Here is a 20,006-nt window from a genome sequence, read left to right as displayed (position 1 = left end):
ATTGATGGCTATGTGACAATATTATTCCAATTACTTGGCGCCATGAAGTAATGATATATTTGGCATTTTTTTCTCCCACCTTTTCCAAGCTTCTTTCTCAGGGTTCTCAATAGATTTTAAAATTGATGAGTCATTTGATCCTAGAGTTCCAGAAACTGAAATCTGTAATTTCTTTTTGAGAGCCACAAGTTCATAGCTGGGATTGTTCGCTATTCATGGATGTTTAAGAATTCTTGTGTCATGCAAAGTAAAGAAACACTTGTACAGTATTTTGTAAGAAATGGACAAACAGAATGTGAGACTGATATGGACATTGCTAATATCTGTACAATGTTTCTCTGTCTAGCTAAGTGTGACAGTGTGTATATTTGTACACTGTTTCTCTGTCTAGCTAAGTGTGACTGTGTATATTTGTATACTGTTTCTCTGTCTAGCTAAGTGTGACAGTGTTGTGTATATTTGTACAATGTTTCTCTGTCTAGCTAAGTGTGACAGTGTGTATATTTGGTATATCAAACAGAAAAGGGTTATTTTATATTTTCAACTTCTCAGCATATTTATTTAAAACACTTTCCAATGATTTTGAATGCAAACATATACCCATACAACTATGAAAGTTGTATATGAATTGGACATCAAGGATGAACATCACAGTCATCATTTATTTCCTCCTATCTTTACATTTTACAAGCTTGGTAACAACACTTTCTGCAACGTATCTATTACTGATGGACCTTCTCTGCATATCCCGATGAGTATTTTTCCAACTTAATATTATCAAGTCTTGACCTTGCCTTATTATTCTTCAGCGATTCTGTCTAGAAAAACCACACTCACAAGCTGTACTTGTAAAACCACTGTTATTATATACTTGGCCAACAACACAATAATCTGGAAACAGTATAAATGGTTGGTTAATTCCTTGCACACACTTTTCAGTGATATTCTATGGAATTTTTTGAGCACTACTTTAAACTAAAAAAAGTCTTGTTTCATTCTGCCAGAGTCAATAATTCCATCATGGTCTCGTTCGGACATTGCCAGTCAAAATCTCAAAATCCTTATGTCCATGAGCTGATACACCAGATGAGTATGGATAATAATAATAATAATCATAATAATAATAATAATAATAATAATAATAATAATGTCTTTATTTAAAGAGTGTAACTTGGTTAAATGAAACTAATCTCCCTTGAGGCCTTCTTTAAATAAAAGTATTCATATATCTTAAATGTTTCTCTCTTAATGGCAATAACAATTTACATGTAAGCACATTTACAAAAGCACACTGTTATGACTCTCTGGTCATAAACTAAACAACAGAATAGATCTAAAAATCCAGCAAGTTTTGTAAAGCTAAACAATTTATTTCCCAAGAATACAAAGTGAAAATTTAATAAGAACTTGCAGTATTGTGAAATACACATCAAAGAGTTCTCAAAGTTCTATCAAAAGTCCAAATGTATGAAGTACTAATTGAATTCAGTGGTATTCCAAATAAATTCCGACATTGAATGTTTTTATATGCCTGTAGTCTCAATTATACTAATGTGCCAGTGGACTAGAGTGTGATGTACTATAATATAATCCAAAAGACCTCCTATGAATTTACTGTAATTGCACATTAATGTAGTGGTACTAGAATATTATTGAGCACATTGTTTTTCCAGTGAATAATAATTTGAATAAATAAATCCACCCAAAAGAAAAATGAATACAAAAAGAATGATTCTGATTCAGCTGTTGAAGCAAGAATGAGTAATTATATGATAAACTAGATTATATACCCATTACTTGACCTAGATCACAATTATCATTGTCTAAAAAGACTGACAACTTGCAGAAAATTTCCATTCAGGAAGTTTCTTTCTGAGGACAGAATCAAGACTGTATCTTAATCTCAAAATCAAGTAATATGTTTACATTAATAATGATGGAAATATTTAATCTATGATGTTACAGAAATATTAGGTATGTATTATGTTTACAAAATAAATGTCACTGGTCAGGGAGACTTTTGATTTTTGGACAAGGTAAAGTACAAAATACAGATGGAAACAACATATATAGAAAAGCCAACAAATACAAGTTAACTATACTTAACAATACTAAAATACATTATGAAAGTAGGAAGATTTTACTGCATATATAAATTTTTGTTTCATCTCTCCAATAACTTTGTTTTGATGACTTTCAGCAACGTCTTCATGCTTAAATAGCAGTTAATGATCACTTCTGCTTAGATATACCTTTTAGACTATTCAGCAAAAATGTGGCATGCAGTCAAGTTTACAGATTCAGTATTCTACTGACTCATAAAACAAATTTGGGTACAAAAGTAGGGAGAACTCCGTTCACTGAATTTGCATATACAAGACATTTTTGCATACTTTTACAAACATGGTAATGTAAAAGATGCAAATGAGCAAGGGATATAAGTTATAATTTCTAGTTTGTTCATTGATAGTTAGGTTTGAAATATTGCATGTACATTTTTTAAAGGTTTTTACTTAATCAGCAGGAAGTAATTTCCATATTTTTTGCCCCTGAAAACTGCAGACTTCCTTTGAATTGTTCAACTTGTTTGGTACTTATAAATTGTTGTGCTTAGATTCTAGGGAGATGACATCTTGTAGAATAAGTCATGTACTCTGGAACATCTCCTTTGATACATTTAAATATCAGAACTGCTTTGAGAAAATATTATCTCGTTGGTGTTTAGCGATTTTATATGAACATGTCTGACCATGATGCATCAATGGGGGATATCAAGAATCGGCTGAGCTGCTCATTCTTTAAGCTAGTGAATTTTTTTTGGTTGGGAACTAGTACAATTTCCCCCTGTTGTTGAACAGTAGTCAGTCAATAGAAGTATAGTAAGTCTAGTAAAGAATTCTGGAGTCTTTTGTCGGGTACTTTTTTATTCTACTAAACATTGAAGTCTTAGATGACCTACATATATTGACTGCTTGTTTTTCCCACTTAAGGCATCTGTCAAAAATTACTTTTAATAGCTGCTGATAGTTTATATTTTCACCTGCAAGTTTTTTCAGATGTTCCAATAAGCATGCATTTTGTTTTAGGTTCACTTGTTAACCATCTTTTGTTTTGACCACTTCTCAATCGATGCATTGAAAGTCTGTACTTCGTTAATTCCAGGGCATAGTCATGGCTACCTGGTTGGCTGATTTCTCAAATCTATTTTCAGTGTTCTCTTTAAAATTGTTTATTTATCTGACTGCAGAATTCTGAGACAGTTATGTTCCATGGAGTGATCAACACCTATACTCCTTTGAACTGGTTATCCACATATTCTGTAACTCAGACTTCACCAATAACTTTGTTTTACCTTCATTAAATAACATCTTATTTTGTTGCGCCCAATTTTGAACTCTTAAATGGTCTGATTCTGATCTTTTTTGATAACATCAGTGTACACAAAGTTGCATCATCTGCAAACAAATCTATTTGTTGATTTGTTATTTAATGGTAGATTATTTACATAGAAAGAGGAAAGGACCTAAAACAGAACATTGGGGGACTCCAGAGTGAATAGTGCGAGTTTGTGAGCTAATATTGCCAATGCTTGTTGAGACTTTTGGTTTAGGTATGATCTAAACCAGTTTAAAGAAGGATTGTCGAACCTGTAACAGTTCAACTTTTGCAGCAGAATTTTATTATCAACAAGATCAAAGGCTTTCTTGAAGTCAAGGAAAAGAATCCCAGTCATGGAACCATTATCCATTTCTTGTAGCCAAATATCTTAATTTGACAAGTTCTGTTTGGCATGAGTGGTACTGTCTAAATCCCGATTATGAAATTGAGAGCAAATTTAAAAAAATTCTTAGACCTGCATATCTACTTGCTTTTCAAATAATTTTGATAATATTTTTTAGAATGGATATTGGTCTGTAATTCTCAGGGTCCTCCTTTACTATTTCTTAAAGATAGATGTAACCTTTGCACCTTTCAGGGTATCTGGAAAATCACCACCCATTATACTTGAGGAGTGCTCTGGTTGCCTAAGTGGTTATAACGTCCACCTCAGATGTGGGAGGTCGCAGGTTTTGAACCCTGGACCTAGTCATTTCAAATGGTACTAGCATCTACCTCGCTTGGCACTTAGTATGAAGAGGTTTGTGTTTGAACTGGTCGGCCTGGTGTCAGTATAATGTGACAGGGTGGGACATGATCCTAAATATCTGGCATGATGCCCCAGCGCTAGAATGACACTATAAATTGCAGCCACATTGCAGGGACATTATAGTGATATGACTGAAAAATTGTTAAAGCTATGTTAAAAATCTAAATCACATCACACATTAATCTTAAGTTTATGACATGCATTATTGACTATTATTACAGCAATTTTAAGAATTTGTTGACCAGTACCATCCAGACCAGAGGATTTATTATTACTCAACTTGTTGAGCATATCAAAAACATCAGCTTCACTAACTATTGACAAATAATTATCATCAGGAATTTTAGCTCTTATAAATGATAGAAGAGCATCAGGCTCAATTGGGGTGTTCGTCTGGTTCTAAATAGTTACTGTAGATGCTTGTGAAGAAATTATTGAACATTGCGTGTACAGATGTTGCTATGTTATCATTTCGCTTAAGTCTCTAGGGAAAACAACTGTTCTTGGGCAGGTTCAGCTCCTTTAGATGCTTCCACATTGTCTTGGTACTCTTATTTTCATCAATGGCCTGTTTATAGTATTCTTATTTTGCCTATCAGGTGCTTAGCTTTATGCCTCCATTTTTTTTTCTTGTGGAAATTATCTCTTAGGTGCCTAGCCTCATTCATCTTGGGTATAGTTTGGTGTTTATCTCTTTTTTGTTTTAATTGGGGCATGCTTGTGTAAGGCTGGTGCATTGAACATCTGTTACCATTTGTTTAAGGCAGATTTGACATCAGCTATATTGCAAGCTGAGTAGAAAGGTTTGTAAATTAAATCATTTATGAACTTTTCCTCATCAAACTGTTCCTGTATTGTGTTACAGTGTGACAACCATTTTTAGAAATATTGGGAACTTGTCTAGTTATACAGACTGTATATTGGTCACTTGATGCATAAACTGGGACATTCATTTCACTTAATGTTTTCAGGTTAAATTATTAGTGAAGACATGATCAATAATAGTAGCACTTTTATCTATTACTTTAGTTGGGGTGTTAACTATTTGTGTAAAGTTGTACATTTCAAAGTTTTCTATCCATGTTAATGATGGAATTTTCATGTAGTCAATGTTAAAATCACCTAATATAATAGTTTCTAAACCTTCCTTTAGTAATGCTTTCTGAATTTGCTCCTCAAATCTATCAATCCAGTCAGCTGTAGAACTAGATGACTTGTAAACTGAACATAAAAGTATTGGCTTTGATAATAGGCATGGGTTGAATCCAGATACTCTGCACCCTAATAGATCAGCATGTCTGATATAACTTGTGGAACTGTCGAGATTAACACCCCCACGCTCCATGGATACCCTATCTTTCAAATTTGAGCCCCTGTATTTGAAGAGTCAAATCTTCAATATCATCAGAAAGAAAGGTTTGACATAGACCCAGAATGTTGACTGTTTGCTGTAACATTAATCTAATCTCATTCAGTTTAGGGAGGATATGGTTGATATTTATGTTGACTACTTGCAGACCTCATTTGAGGAGGCCAATCACAGGACAGTTTTGATCAAAGGACTGATTTTTAGACATGGCATTATGCAATGTATTGTTTTTAGACTCAACAGATTTCTTTTCATCACCTTGATTATTTATATAAATACATAAAGACGATAACAGACGATAATGACCCATCTGTTGTACAGTGACAACATACTGAGTTTGATACATCAGAATGTTCAGTATGAAATGTGATTTACTTATGTACAAGAAGATATTTATACATTTGATGCCCTAGGAACTTCAGTAACTTTAACATTATCACTTAATTGTTTACATGTTAATAAGTTGCGCTTTGTACACAAATCAGATAGTGTTTCATCAGAATATGCACTGTTGGATCTTTGTGCAACAAACTCGGTACTATTGTTATGCTGTGTTTCCTTTAGAGTGGATTTTTGTAAGCATTATTGCATTAGAATATTGTACCAATGCACCAATAATTATGTTTTGATTTTGCCTTGAAAATGTAAATATCTAACTTGTTAATTTGCATCCGGTAAGACAATAATTGGAAAAAACAACAATTGCATTGGGTTCAACGCACACATTTAGTTGGCACATTAGTACAACACAGCATCACTGCGTGTACATTGAAAATTTCGACTTGAACTGAATGAAGGACATCCCTTGGATTTGAATTATAGGGACAGTTGTGCTAAACATGAATAACACCTCCAAAATACGATAAAGAAGTTTCAGAAATAATGCTTTGAAAATAATTGGAATACCTTAAAAGCTCAGACTTACTTTGTTTTAATGTAAGCGACCATCAGTAAAGACAAGTTTACTTAGCTAATGTAATCGTGCTAGTAATATAGAGAGAGAATGCATTGTAGTAAAAACCAAAAGCCTGAATACCAAGTTGGAACATTTTTCATACTGGTACTTCATGCACAGTAATTCAGAGAACATTATCACAGTTAAGAATTCATTTAACTTTCAAAAGTTCACGTTAATTACTTTCTATGTCCTCAAGGTTCTACAGTCATCTGAATCAAACCCATAGAATTCTACATTCTCATTGTCACTGTCAAGTGTTGGCTCAAGATCTCAGAAACGCACCAGATGATCCTCACAGCCATTCCTGTGGTTGCCGCACACTTTTAATGACTTTTTGATGAGCTTCTGGTTTCCCCATCAATGATTTTATAGCATCATTGATTCAGTTGATCAATCTGTTTATCAGCTGCTATGATTGTTGATGTGCAGTCCTCTTTTGCTAGCTAATTTCAGCAGCATTCTTAATAAAGTAGGTCCAGTGTTTGTGTATTTCAGCTTTCATAGGTTTATTAATGGATTATAAACTTCAGGTGGCTGTAGTTGTGATGTTCTTACCCCTGGAATAACAACATAAATGACATTTTCTTTTCTCAGTGCTTTCTTCACTGGATCTTTCTTGTGGTCTGCAGGTGAATCCGTGATAAGGGATCTTTCTTTCCGGGTGTATTTTAGATGCCCCTCCTGTATCCACTTTAGCATCAGCACCTCATCCATCCAGGCTATTTTTGTCTTCTAAATCCATGGGCAATTTCTCTGCCATGGATGTTTTGGCTTTTGTTCATTTCCAATGACCTCTCTAGCATACATAAAATTTCTTTTGATAGGCATGGGGATTTTTAACTCCCGCTGTACAAAAACCCTCTTGGCAATTTTAGTGTCCATTTCCTTTCCATGTGCAACAGGCCTAATTCCAGTTCTTGGCAGGTGTCCTTATTTGGTTGTATTTTGAGAAATGTCATGCTTCATCTAGTTACAGATTGACAGTTTAGGCACTTTAAAATGCTTTGCTGCTCCTCTGATACCATGTTGTTTTGCAAAATCAACGACTTCCAGTTTTTGCTATACTGTGAATGTTTTATAATACACACAAGGAGCGCTGACATTGTCAGTATCTTCTTTCACTGCATCATGAATCTGACACTTTTCCAAGTTTCTCATGATGATTTAGGACATTTTCAGGTTCAAAATGCACTTTTTCTCTATACTTCTTTCTTCTTCCTTCCCTTCATCTCTAGGTCATTTCCTTGGTTGACCAACAGGTCTCTTGGGTTCCTTGGTCGACCAACAGGTCTCTTGGGTTCCTTGGTAGACCAACAGGTCTCTTGGGTTTGATAATGGAAGCAGGCTCTTTCCATGAACAATACAAAGCCTTTCTAGTTGAACTATCTGTAACACACATTTATCCATAGTGAAATGTTTTATAATAACTTTCTTATATTTATAATAACTTACGATGTAGCCCATCTTTATTCTTTATTTCTAGGCCATATGCATCGTTGGCTTCTTTTGTTAATATTTATTTTTAAATGATGATTAGCACCACACACGAAATTCTCTATTCAGCAAAAGCCTTTTAAATTTTGTCTATTTCTACTCAACTGAGCAAGTGTTCATACCTTGTTTGACTGACAATGATAGTCAATGGTTGATGATAGTCCAATATCAGTTATGGGGGCCAAATAATTTGGTACCACTATTATGCATGGCGTCTTATCCTGCTTAACCCACTTTAGATTTTGCAACATTTAATTGGTGCGGATCAGTACTGACTAGAACAAACGGGTACCAGCATTGCTGCCAGATAAAAAAAATTCTCTACCAAGCCAGTTTCATGGTTGAAACATTTACCCAGCCTTCTGTCAGAAAACACAAAACAAATTGGCCAAGTATAAACAAAAAGAAATGCTGAAACAACCTTCTGTCCAAAATCAGAGATGAATACTGTGTTGAAAGTTACAACTTTGTGATATGGTAAGCCAAAACACAAAACTTAATATATCAATGATGATCAGTTATGTGAATATGGGAATGTGCTGGTTATGTGAATTGTATAATTAAAGATGTGCGTCATTTCACATGATTTACATCATGTTGTTGCATTGCTTATATCTCTGAAAAACAGAGACTCTTGTGTGCGTGGGTCAGAATAAATAAAATAGCAATGGGTGTGTTTAAGCATGATTTGGAAGAAAAAGAGATTTGGTAAAAACAATGAATAAAGCAAAATCTACATCTAGTATTTTGTGGAACACCTGTAAACAGGGATGTAAAATTTGCGTTGTACAAGCACTTAATCTGTACACTATAACTACTGACAAACTCTAGGCTCCCCATGAATTACTGAAGTTTTTATTTACCTTTTTTTTATTTCATGTTGGAAAAATTGGAAAAATATGTACTTGTAAAATAATATAAAAACAATCATAGTAGTTTATAAGTTTATTGATGTAGTAAATGAACAAGAGTTTGTCACTGCTGTGTGCAGTAATGCGAACTTGCCAATTTTGCCCTGACATTTTTTTTACATCTATAAGTGTTGGGACACCATAATTTTTAAACGCATATCAATCTTGGGACTCCCCTACACACAATTATTTTATTTTGTTGTGTCCCATGACTTGATCATTATGGTACTTGTATATTGTTTCCAGATGTGTTGCAATAAATGTTGAGGCATTGAACTCAAGGTTAAAGACACTGCACAATATTTTAAAGTTTGTTTCTTTGTGCTTTTATCATAAATGCAGTTTGAGGCAGAGAGGTGAACCATGGTAAACTGGCACTTCATAGTTTTATGGCATTTTAGAATCATTGTCAAGGTTTTATCTTCTGGGTGAAAGTTGCTGATAACTTTTTCCCCTCTCATCTGTACTTTTCTTCTAATGATCTTTATGCTAGGAAAGTGAAACTTGGATACTGTTGATATCTGCCCAGTAACTTTACAACTCTGTCATAAAGGTCATAGATTTGAGGGATGTGAATGTCTTAGACCTCATCCTGGTAGTTGGTAGACATAAATGTACTGAATTTACTTTCTTAGATTTCAGTAGCATTTTACAGAGGGGAATAATGTTTTTAGACCACCATTATTGACTTTAAATACAAGGCTGTTGTCGATTAATTTATTATTTATTACTTTTTTGAGACCAATTATTGACTTAAAATGCAAGGCTGTTGTTGCCTAATTTATCATTTATTACTTTTTCTAGACCACCATAACTGACTTAAAATGCAAGGCTGTTGTTGCCTAATTTATCATTTATTACTTTTTCTAGACCACCATTACTGACTTAAAATGCAAGGCTATTGTTGCCTAATTTATAATTTATTACTTTTTCTAGACCACCATTAATGACTTGAAATGATGGCTGTTGTCACCTAATTTATAATTTATTACATTTTCTAGACCACCTTTACTAACTTAAAATGAAAAGCTATTGTCACCTAATTTATAATTTACTCTATTACTTTTTCTAGAGTCCCTGTTGTATTTTGAATAAGGAGACCTTTGTTGTGAGGACTCCAATGCTTAGGCACCTTTCCATAGTGTCCCCAAAACTCAGTGGGACTATCAGGAGGCAAAAGGAAGCACTTTCAGTAGAAAGAAATGGCCAACCACAGAGCACCAAGGTATATATATAATTTTGAAACTAGGCTTGACATCCTTTGATACAGATGAAATAAGTCTATAAAGGACACCTTTATATAGGACATCTAGTTGTAATTTTGGTAGGGATGCATCTTCATAGTGTATATGAGCATTAAATACATTGGTTAACCCATCCTTTCATGACAATTATAATTATGAACTTTCTTGTGTGAAGTTTTATGCAGGTAATTTTCTTGTGTGAAGTTTTATGCAGGTAATTTTCTTGTGTGAAGTTTTATGCAGGTAATTTTCTTGTGTGAAGTTTTATGCAGGTAATTTATTACTTATTTGATACTTTGGTTTAGTACAAGGTGCATATCTCAGTGATTTCTGTTGCTGATTATTGTGTTCCCTCATTGTAATGCTGCTCATCAGAGTGACCCAATTTGTACCAAGAATGTTCCATTACAAGGTTGTTCCTAACAGTACTTTAAAAAACAAAAGAAAACATAATAAACATGAAATGATTTACAAAGATTTTGATTTCAGTAGGGGTCTTACAGATCGGAGCAGGAAGAAAGAGATGGATATTGAAGTACTGGATAAATGTTGAACAATGGCTGTTTCCCCCTCCCCCTCAATTTTGTTCTCCCCCAACTCATATTTTTGTGGCAAGGGGAGAAATGCCCTCTTTTGATAAAATCCTGAGAGCATTTCCCGAGTCTACCATTCCAACAACTTTCACATATTATTGGGCTAAAGTACAACTTGAAACCAGTATTGTGTACATATAGTTAACATACAGTAGTATGTACAGTCAAAATATGTAAAACAGTGTTGTACTTGGATTCTGTGGCAATTTGATGGCACTCTAATTACTGCAGCAATACTTTGTAGCAATATACAGATCAAACCTGTACTCACTGTAACTTTGAAAATCAACTTTTAACATTTAACACTTCATCCGTAAAGATTATTTTATATTATACACTCTTGCTTGCATAATCAAGATACATTTTCTTATAAAAGGGGCCCTGAGTGGCCAAGTGGTCTAAAGCACTCTCCGTTATGGATCACTGCCATCTCACCTCTGTCTGCATGGGTTCGAGTCTCTGATTCGGCTAATGTGGGTATGTGAGAAAGCTTGCCAGTAGCTTCTCATGGGTCGGTGGTTCTTTCCGGGGTTTTCCCAGGTTCTTCCTCCACCTTTAATACTGGCTGCCATGTATAACCTATAGTGTGCTGAAAAATGGCATTAAACCCTACAACAACAACATCAAGCTATCAAGAGAGATGGCTTATTGGATGATATGTAGAAATGATTTCTACATTTAAGCCTCATAACTCTGGAATGCTTTATTGAAATTCTTCAATATCTTGTTGGAGGGGATTTTAAATATACTTGTGCAACTGAGTGTAAAGACTCCACTTTGCTTCATTATGGTTTTCATGAAACAATTGTCATATGTAGAAGTACCCCCATCTTCAAATTTATAAAAATGTACAGCCTTTTTGTAGATCAATTTGATTTTGAATTTTCTGCCATTTCAATTGCTTGAAAAGACTTGAAGATGCCATTTCATTTACCTGAATAGACTTGCAGATGGTATTTTACCTGAATAGACTTGTGATGGCATTTTACCTGAATAGACTTGTGATGGCATTTTACCTGAATAGACTTGGATGCCATTTCAGTTGCTTGAAAAGACTTGCAGAAGGCATTTTATATGGATAGACTTAAGCTGGTATTTTACTTGAACAGTCATAAGATGGCATTTTACCTGAATAGACTTGGGTGTCATTTTAATTGCCTGAAAAGACTTGCAGGTGCACATTTCAGTTGCCTAAAAAGACTTACAGATGTCATTTTATATGAATAGACGTGATGATGGCATTTTACCTAAATAGTCTTGGATGCCATTTCATTTACCTAAATAGACTTACAGATGGCATTTTATATGAATAGACGTGATGATGGCATTTTACCTAAATAGTCTTGGATGCCATTTCATTTACCTAAATAGACTTACAGATGGCATTTTATATGAATAGACGTGATGATGGCATTTTACCTGAACAGACTTGGATGCCATTTCAGTTACCTAAATAGACTTACAGATGGCATTTTATGTGAATAGACATGATGATGGCATTTTACCAGAATAGACTTGGATGCCTTTTCATTTACCTATAAAGACTTAATAGATGGCATTTTATGTGAATAATAATAATAATAATAATAATAATAATGAGGACTTTGTATAACGCCTAATCTTTAGAAGCTCTAAGCGCTTTACAACATTAGACAATTCCTATAAGAGAAAAAAACATAAAAGGATATGATTACAAAAACAAACACCATGAAGTTAGAAAACATTAAAAACATGCTGAGAATATTTAAGGTAGGAAACATTATTTGTTCCTGCAGTCGAAATAAGTGAGTTTTGAGAGCCCTCTTGAATGTGATCACTGTGTCATTCTACATCATCATGTCTATTCACATAAATAGACATGATGATGTCATTTTACCTAAATAGACTTCAATGCCATTTCATTTACTTAAATAGACTTAAAGGTGGCATTTTATGTGAATAGATGTGATGATGGCATATTAATATTATTGTTATTATTACTATTATTATTTCAGAAACCTGGTCCCCAGATGTGTCTAAATGATGAGCTGATTCCACCCAACACTTCTCTGTGTACCCCCTTAGAACATCAGGAACCCAAGAGTGAAGAGCACCATGATGATAGTGGTGATGTATTTAGGGCTTGTCAAGATCAGCCGCCAGTAGTGAAATCCAAAAAGACAGGAAAGATTGATTCCAGAACATACGTCATCCAAAAAACGGGTACATTGTCTTCTCTTGACACACAAAAATCAGATGGCTATCTGCAGTATATTGAGGAAATTTATGCACTCAGTTTTGCAAATTTAAGATTTTGTTTCAAAGTTTGCATTTAATTTTCCTGGTTATGCAATTTTCAGAAGTGTTTGGTTTTACAGTTTAAAACTTCATAGTGAAAATCAAATACAGTCTCCATATATATGGTATTTTACCACCTAGCTATTTTCCATTATCAATCTTTCAATATTACATACTAAACTAATGCATCTTTATAATTTACAAGTACACTACTATGCCAAAAGTGGGTTGATGCTACCTGTTAGAATAGCCCACCATGTTGGTGGAAGGAGCATAGTGTTCCCCTTGTCCATCCATCCATCTTAGCTTGCTAAAGTTTTGTATTTAGGTCTTTTTGGGCACTGTGGTGGGTCATCCATGTTCGATGAACACATTTCTGGTTTATTTTGCATATTTTCCTTGTGAAATATTTCTGCACAGAAAGTTTCAACATGTTCAAAAAATGTTCATAGCATTACATTAGTCTTCAAACATGACATTTTACTTGCTTTCATTTTCTTTCAAACCAGTTGAAGCTTTTATTTCTTTCATATACTTTCCATGCCTGTTCTCCAGCTAGAACCACAGTTGTCACATGACTGTTTTAAAGACCAGATGCTACTTTTGGGTTTTAATGAACCAGCTAAAATTACCTGTGGTGTGCATATCGACTTTAGTCAGCCAAGGTATTTGACCCGTGACGTTCACATTGACTTTAGTCCACTTAGGAATTTGACTTATGATGTGCACATTGAATTTACTCCATCTAGGAATTTGGCCCATGAAGTACACATTGAAATAACTCCATCTAGGAATTTGGCCATGAAGTGCACATTGAATTTACTCCATCTAGGAATTCGACCCATGAAGTACACATTGAAATAACTCCATCTAGGAATTTGGCCATGAAGTGCACATTGAAATAACTCCATCTAGGAATTTGGCCATGAAGTTCACATTGCATTTACTAAATCTTGGAATTTGACCCATGAAGTACACATTGAAATAACTCCATCTAGGAATTTGGCCATGAAGTGCACATTGAAATAACTCCATCTAGGAATTTGGCCATGAAGTTCACATTGCATTTACTAAATCTTGGAATTTGACCCATGAAGTACACATTGAAATAACTCCATCTAGGAATTTGGCCATGAAGTGCACATTGAATTTACTAAATCTTGGAATTTGACCCATGAAGTACACATTGAAATAACTCCATCTAGGAATTTGGCCATGAAGTGCACATTGAATTTACTAAATCTTGGAATTTGACCCATGAAGTACACATTGAAATAACTCCATCTAGGAATTTGGCCATGAAGTGCACATTGAATTTACTAAATCTTGGAATTTGACCCATGAAGTACACATTGAAATAACTCCATCTAGGAATTTGGCCATGAAGTGCACATTGAATTTACTCCATCTAGGAATTTGACCCATGAAGTACACATTGAAATAACTCCATCTAGGAATTTGGCCATGAAGTACACATTGAATTTACTCCATCTAGGAATTTGACCCATGAAGTACACATGGAATTTACTCCATCTAGGAATTTGACCCATGAAGTACACATTGAAATAACTCCATCTAGGAATTTGGCCATGAAGTGCACATTGAATTTACTAAATCTTGGAATTTGACCCATGAAGTACACATTGAAATAACTCCATCTAGGAATTTGGCCATGAAGTGCACATTGAATTTACTAAATCTTGGAATTTGACCCATGAAGTACACATTGAAATAACTCCATCTAGGAATTTGGCCATGAAGTGCACATTGAATTTACTAAATCTTGGAATTTGACCCATGAAGTACACATTGAAATAACTCCATCTAGGAATTTGGCCATGAAGTGCACATTGAATTTACTAAATCTTGGAATTTGACCCATGAAGTACACATTGAAATAACTCCATCTAGGAATTTGGCCATGAAGTGCACATTGAATTTACTAAATCTTGGAATTTGACCCATGAAGTACACATTGAAATAACTCCGTCTAGGAATTTGGCCATGAAGTGCACATTGAATTTACTAAATCTTGGAATTTGACCCATGAAGTACACATTGAAATAACTCCGTCTAGGAATTTGGCCATGAAGTGCACATTGAATTTACTAAATCTTGGAATTTGACCCATGAAGTACACATTGAAATAACTCCATCTAGGAATTTGGCCATGAAGTGCACATTGAATTTACTAAATCTTGGAATTTGACCCATGAAGTACACATTGAAATAACTCCATCTAGGAATTTGGCCATGAAGTGCACATTGAATTTACTCCATCTAGGAATTTGACCCATGAAGTACACATTGAAATAACTCCATCTAGGAATTTGGCCATGAAGTACACATTGAATTTACTCCATCTAGGAATTTGACCCATGAAGTACACATGGAATTTACTCCATCTAGGAATTTGACCCATGAAGTACACATTGAAATAACTCCATCTAGGAATTTGGCCATGAAGTGCACATTGAATTTACTAAATCTTGGAATTGGACCCATGAAGTACACATTGAAATAACTCCATCTAGGAATTTGGCCATGAAGTGCACATTGAATTTACTAAATCTTGGAATTCGACCCAATGTACTCAGTCTGGGAATTTGCCCCATGAAGTGCACATTGAACTTACTAAAGTCTAGGAATTTGACCCCTACTGTGTTAAGGATAGGCTGATTGGATGTTTGACTTGGCATATAGAAGATGCTGTGTTAAGGAGGGGCTGGTTGAATGTTTGATTTTAGCACGGGCCCTTCTGTAGAGGATGCTGTGTTAAGGAGGGGCACAGGTTGAAGGTTTAATTTTAGCATCGGCCCTTCTTTAGATGATGATGTGTTAAGGAGGGGCTGGTTGAATGTTTGATTTAGCAGGGGGCTCTCTGTAGTCTATGCTGTGTTAAGGAAGGGTAGGTCAGAGGTTTGATTTAGCATGTGGCCCTTCTGTAGTGGATGCTGTGTTAAAGGAGGGATAGGTCAGATTTTTTGATTTAACATATGGCCCTTCTGTAGTCTATGCTGTGTTAAGGAAGGGTAGGTCAGAGGTTTGATTTAGCATGTGGCCCTTCTGTAGCCTATGCTATGTTAAGGAAGGGTAGGTCAGAGGTTTGATTTAGCATATGGCCCTTCTGTAGTCTATGCTCTGTTAAAGGAGGGTAGGTCAGAGGTTTGATTTAGCATGTGGCCCTTCTGTAGTGGATGTGGTGTTAAAGGAGGGGTAGGTCAGAGGTTTGATTTAACATATGGCCCTTCTATAGTCTATGCTGTTTAAGGAAGGGTAGGTCAGAGGTTTGATTTAGCATGTGTCCCTTCTGTAGTCTATGCTGTGTTAAGGAAGAGTAGGTCAGAGGTTTGATTTAGCATATGACCCTTCTGTAGTCTATGCTGTGTTAAAGGAGGGAAGGTCAGAGGTTTGATTTAGCATGTGGCCCTTCTGTAGTGGATGCTGTGTTAAAGGAGGGGTAGGTCAGAGGTTTTATTTAGCATGTGGCCCTTCTGTGGTCTATGCTTTGTTAAGGAAGGGTAGGTCAGAGGTTTGATAGATATAGCCCTTCTGTAGTCTATGCTGTGTTAAGGAAGGGTAGGTCAGATGTTTGATTTAGCATGTGGCCTTTCTGTAGTCTATGCTGTGTTAAGGAAGGGTAGGTCAGAGGTTTGATTTAGCATGTGGACCTTCTGTGGTCTATGCTTTGTTAAGGAAGGGTAGGTCAGAGGTTTGATAGATATAGCCCTTCTGTATTCTATGCTGTGTTAAGGAAGGGTAGGTCAGGTTTGATTTAATATTTGGCCCTTCTGTAGTGGATGCAGTGTTAAAGGCGGGGCTGGTTGGAGGTTTGATTTAGCACATGGCCCTGTGTAGTCTATGCTGTGTTAATTAGGGCTGTGTTAAGAAGAGGCAGATTTATGAAAATGTCCCTGTATTTGTATCCTTTAAATAGAAGACCCATGAATCTAATAGTCATATTAAGTTTCATTCCATTCAGGACCAAATGACAGCAAAACCAAATTGTCTGCTGAGGTAGATGTCAACCAAATGATTTACCTGGCCCTGTCAGTTTGTGAGAATGATCCAGATTTGGGACAGGAGATTCTGGACAGATCTCTGGGACAGATTGTTGGGCCACAAAAAAATAAACATTTGCTTGAGAGGGTGAAGAAGTCGCTCATAACAGGGATCAGTTACCAAGATCTACTCAGAAAGCTGGATGATGCTGAAGTGGCAGCTCTGCCCATTGTGTTCCAGATCCTGTCATGGAAATGAATGCATCTGTTCGATTGCTGGTAGGATCTTTTTGGCAAAATCAATCTTGTTAGTGTCTGTTACATGGACAGATTTAGCAGTATTTGTCATAAAGTATGTTGTATTTTGGTGATTCTTTCCATATCCATCATTCAAATGCCTTCTTCTAAATTATTCTGTACTGTAGTACTTGTCTACATGTCCACCTTCGTTCAACACATTTAAATTTTTTAGTCAGTACCCGTCTAATATAGAATCAAAATGGTCTGTAGACCTTTGACACTGAAATTACTTTTAGACTCAGTCAGGCATTGGTGATCTGTTCAGAAAATGGGGGATGCCAGTGAGACGAGAAATTCATTAATTTACAAAAAACCTTGAACCTGTTGCTGTTCAGTAACAAACTATAATTCATGACAATTTTATTGATTACATTTGTTACTAACATGTCTTTATTTAAATTTTCACTTTATTTTCTTCATTTTGTAAATATGAAGTTACTTTTTTCTGTTCTATTTACATATCTTGCCATCTTGTTATTCCCCCCCCCCAAAATTCATTTTGAGAAAATAAAGGATCCAGGGCTAGATTTGAATATCAACAGTATGTAAATTTTAGAGCAAGAGGTCCATGACTAGTCCTGTCTGCACTTGAAGGTAGCTCCTGGAACTCATAGGATTGTTATGATTTGTCACTAATCAAACCGCTAACATTTAAATTAACAAAAAATTATAATATTTAAATTAACAGTGCCTATGACATTTAAATTAAAAATATTTTTTAACATAAGTTGCTTGTTAATCTTTTCGCAGGTTTATCATGTTTTTTTAAATTAAATTAATTAAAGGGGTTTCTGACAAAACGATTCATAAAGAATGTCATATTAAGAATCGTTTCTTGGTTTGTCTTGCATCGTTTGTTTTGTGTATTCTGTAAATACACATCTTTATTATTGTTCATTTTTGTTAGGTTTCATTTTGTCTTCCTGATTCAGTACTTGGTAATATGACAGTGAATGTCAGTACGCTGTATTTATATTTTGTTATTGTGTTGATATACATTTATTTACAAAACATCTCTAAAAGGAAGAAATTCCAGTCAATATTTCTATATATCTTGATTAGTTTGATATTTATCGCTTGTGTATGTTTGTATGTTTATATATGTATGTATTTATGTACATAAATAAATTGCAGTAATTATTTTGATGTTATGTGAAGAGTTCTTTAGAAATATAAATGTTTTTATGAGTGATCTTCACAATTATGACTTTTTTCCAGTCATTTTTGCATATTAACGTGACTTAGGGTTGTGTCGCATGCATAACATCTAAAAACCTGATAAAGGTAAACATTCTTACCACTGATGGTCAGTGCTTACCATTTTTAATGTGGTAATTAAAGTCTTACATACAGAGGTGCCATTTTGGTGATTGTGTTTGTCCATGCAGTCTTAGCTTTTGAAGAAGCCAACTCCAAATTTGAAGTACCTGACCAAGTCCATGCTGCAGTGTAAGCAAAGATGTTGGTATCCTAAAAGTATATGGTTACAATGTTACAGTGTGTAAACATGTATGGTTACAATGTTAAAATGTGTAAACATGGATGGTTACAATGTGTAAACATGGATGGTTACAATGTTACAATGTGTAAACATGGATGGTTACAATGTTCCAATGTGTAAACATGGATGGTTTTCATTGCTAGCAGTTAATGAGATGGCTACCATGAGGTGATGTGAGTATAAGTTTGTTTTTGGCAGAAATCTGAGCAAATCTGATTTGCATTCTGAAGCTTATTTTGAAGACATAGTGTCACATATAAATTATCTGTTCCACATGAACAGTTGATCTGTTGAATCTGAAAAAAACTTCAGTCACAGAATTACTGGAGAAGCTCCTGTGTGACTGTTATTTCTGTATTTAATTACAATAAATTCCAATTTCCAGCTGTATTAGTCCTCTTTTTAATTTTTTTAAAGTTGAAATTCCCTTTCATTTCCTTGTACTACAACATGATAAATACGCTTGATGGCAAAAAAGACTGGTAGTTACAGTATTGTCACCAATCTGATCTGCATGGTCATTTTTCTATCACTAGTCCCTTATTTGACAATGAAATAAGTTGATGGTCCATATTCCATTTGGAAAAGGTCCCTAAACTAAGGATCCATATTCCATTTGGTTGAGGTCACTAAGTCAGTTGGTTGAGGTCTCTAATTTAGTCCACATTCCATTTGGATTGAGGTCTCTAAGTCAGTAGTCCACATTCCATTTGGATTGAGGTCCCTAAGTCAATAGTCCACATTCCATTTGGATTGAGGTCCCTAAGTCAGTAGTCCACATTCCATTTGGATTGAAGTCCCTAAGCTGATTGTCCAAAAGGAGCATGTTAACTTAATGGCAGCTGTAACAAAATAACCGGGTAGGATTTCCGGATTCAGACAGAACACTTTTGATGATGATATAAATACATTGTTTAATAATGGATGACTTGAATGGGCAAATAATTATGAATAATATGTGCGTATATATAATCCAAATATTGGACTAATTAACATAAGAATGCACAGACTCAATAATGAAAAATACAGATAAATTACAAAATACAAAGTCAAGGGATGAATGGTTCACAGTGATTTTACAATGAAGAGATGGATATGGTTTACTTAACTAGTAAACAATGTAGAATTATACTCGTGTAGTAAAATGAATTCACTCAGTGAGATTATGCAAACAAAAAGGGACAGATGTACAAACTATCTTTACAGTCCAG

The 20,006-nt window shown here is 34.9% G+C and overlaps 1 protein-coding gene across 1 annotated transcript; it reads left to right on the top strand.

Moving 5' to 3' along the window:
• Nucleotides 1-9,695: 9,695 nt before the first annotated feature.
• LOC149799856 (uncharacterized) lies at nucleotides 9,696-17,766 on the top strand. The gene is made up of 3 exons (XM_089957137.1): nucleotides 9,696-10,104; nucleotides 12,711-12,918; nucleotides 16,976-17,766. The coding sequence occupies exons 1-3, from the start codon at nucleotides 10,000-10,002 to the stop codon at nucleotides 17,251-17,253; spliced, it is 591 nt and encodes a 196-aa protein (XP_089813263.1). The 5' UTR covers nucleotides 9,696-9,999; the 3' UTR covers nucleotides 17,254-17,766.
• The last annotated feature ends 2,240 nt before the right edge of the window (nucleotides 17,767-20,006 follow it).

The sequence above is a fragment of the Sinohyriopsis cumingii genome, chromosome 5, assembly GCF_028554795.1.
Source record: "Sinohyriopsis cumingii isolate HCF-2022 chromosome 5, ASM2855479v2, whole genome shotgun sequence".
In the NCBI taxonomy this organism is placed as follows: Eukaryota; Metazoa; Mollusca; class Bivalvia; order Unionida; family Unionidae; genus Sinohyriopsis; species Sinohyriopsis cumingii.
This window is presented reverse-complemented; position numbering and strand designations above follow the sequence as displayed.

Bases quoted from the DNA above. Each gene is read 5' to 3' on its own strand.
- LOC149799856 (XM_089957137.1), top strand. From the start codon at position 10,000: ATGCTTAGGCACCTTTCCATAGTGTCCCCAAAACTCAGTGGGACTATC. The intron at 10,105-12,710 runs GTATATATATAA...TTATTATTTCAG, and splicing joins GCCAACCACAGAGCACCAAG to AAACCTGGTCCCCAGATGTG. The intron at 12,919-16,975 runs GTACATTGTCTT...CATTCCATTCAG, and splicing joins ATACGTCATCCAAAAAACGG to GACCAAATGACAGCAAAACC.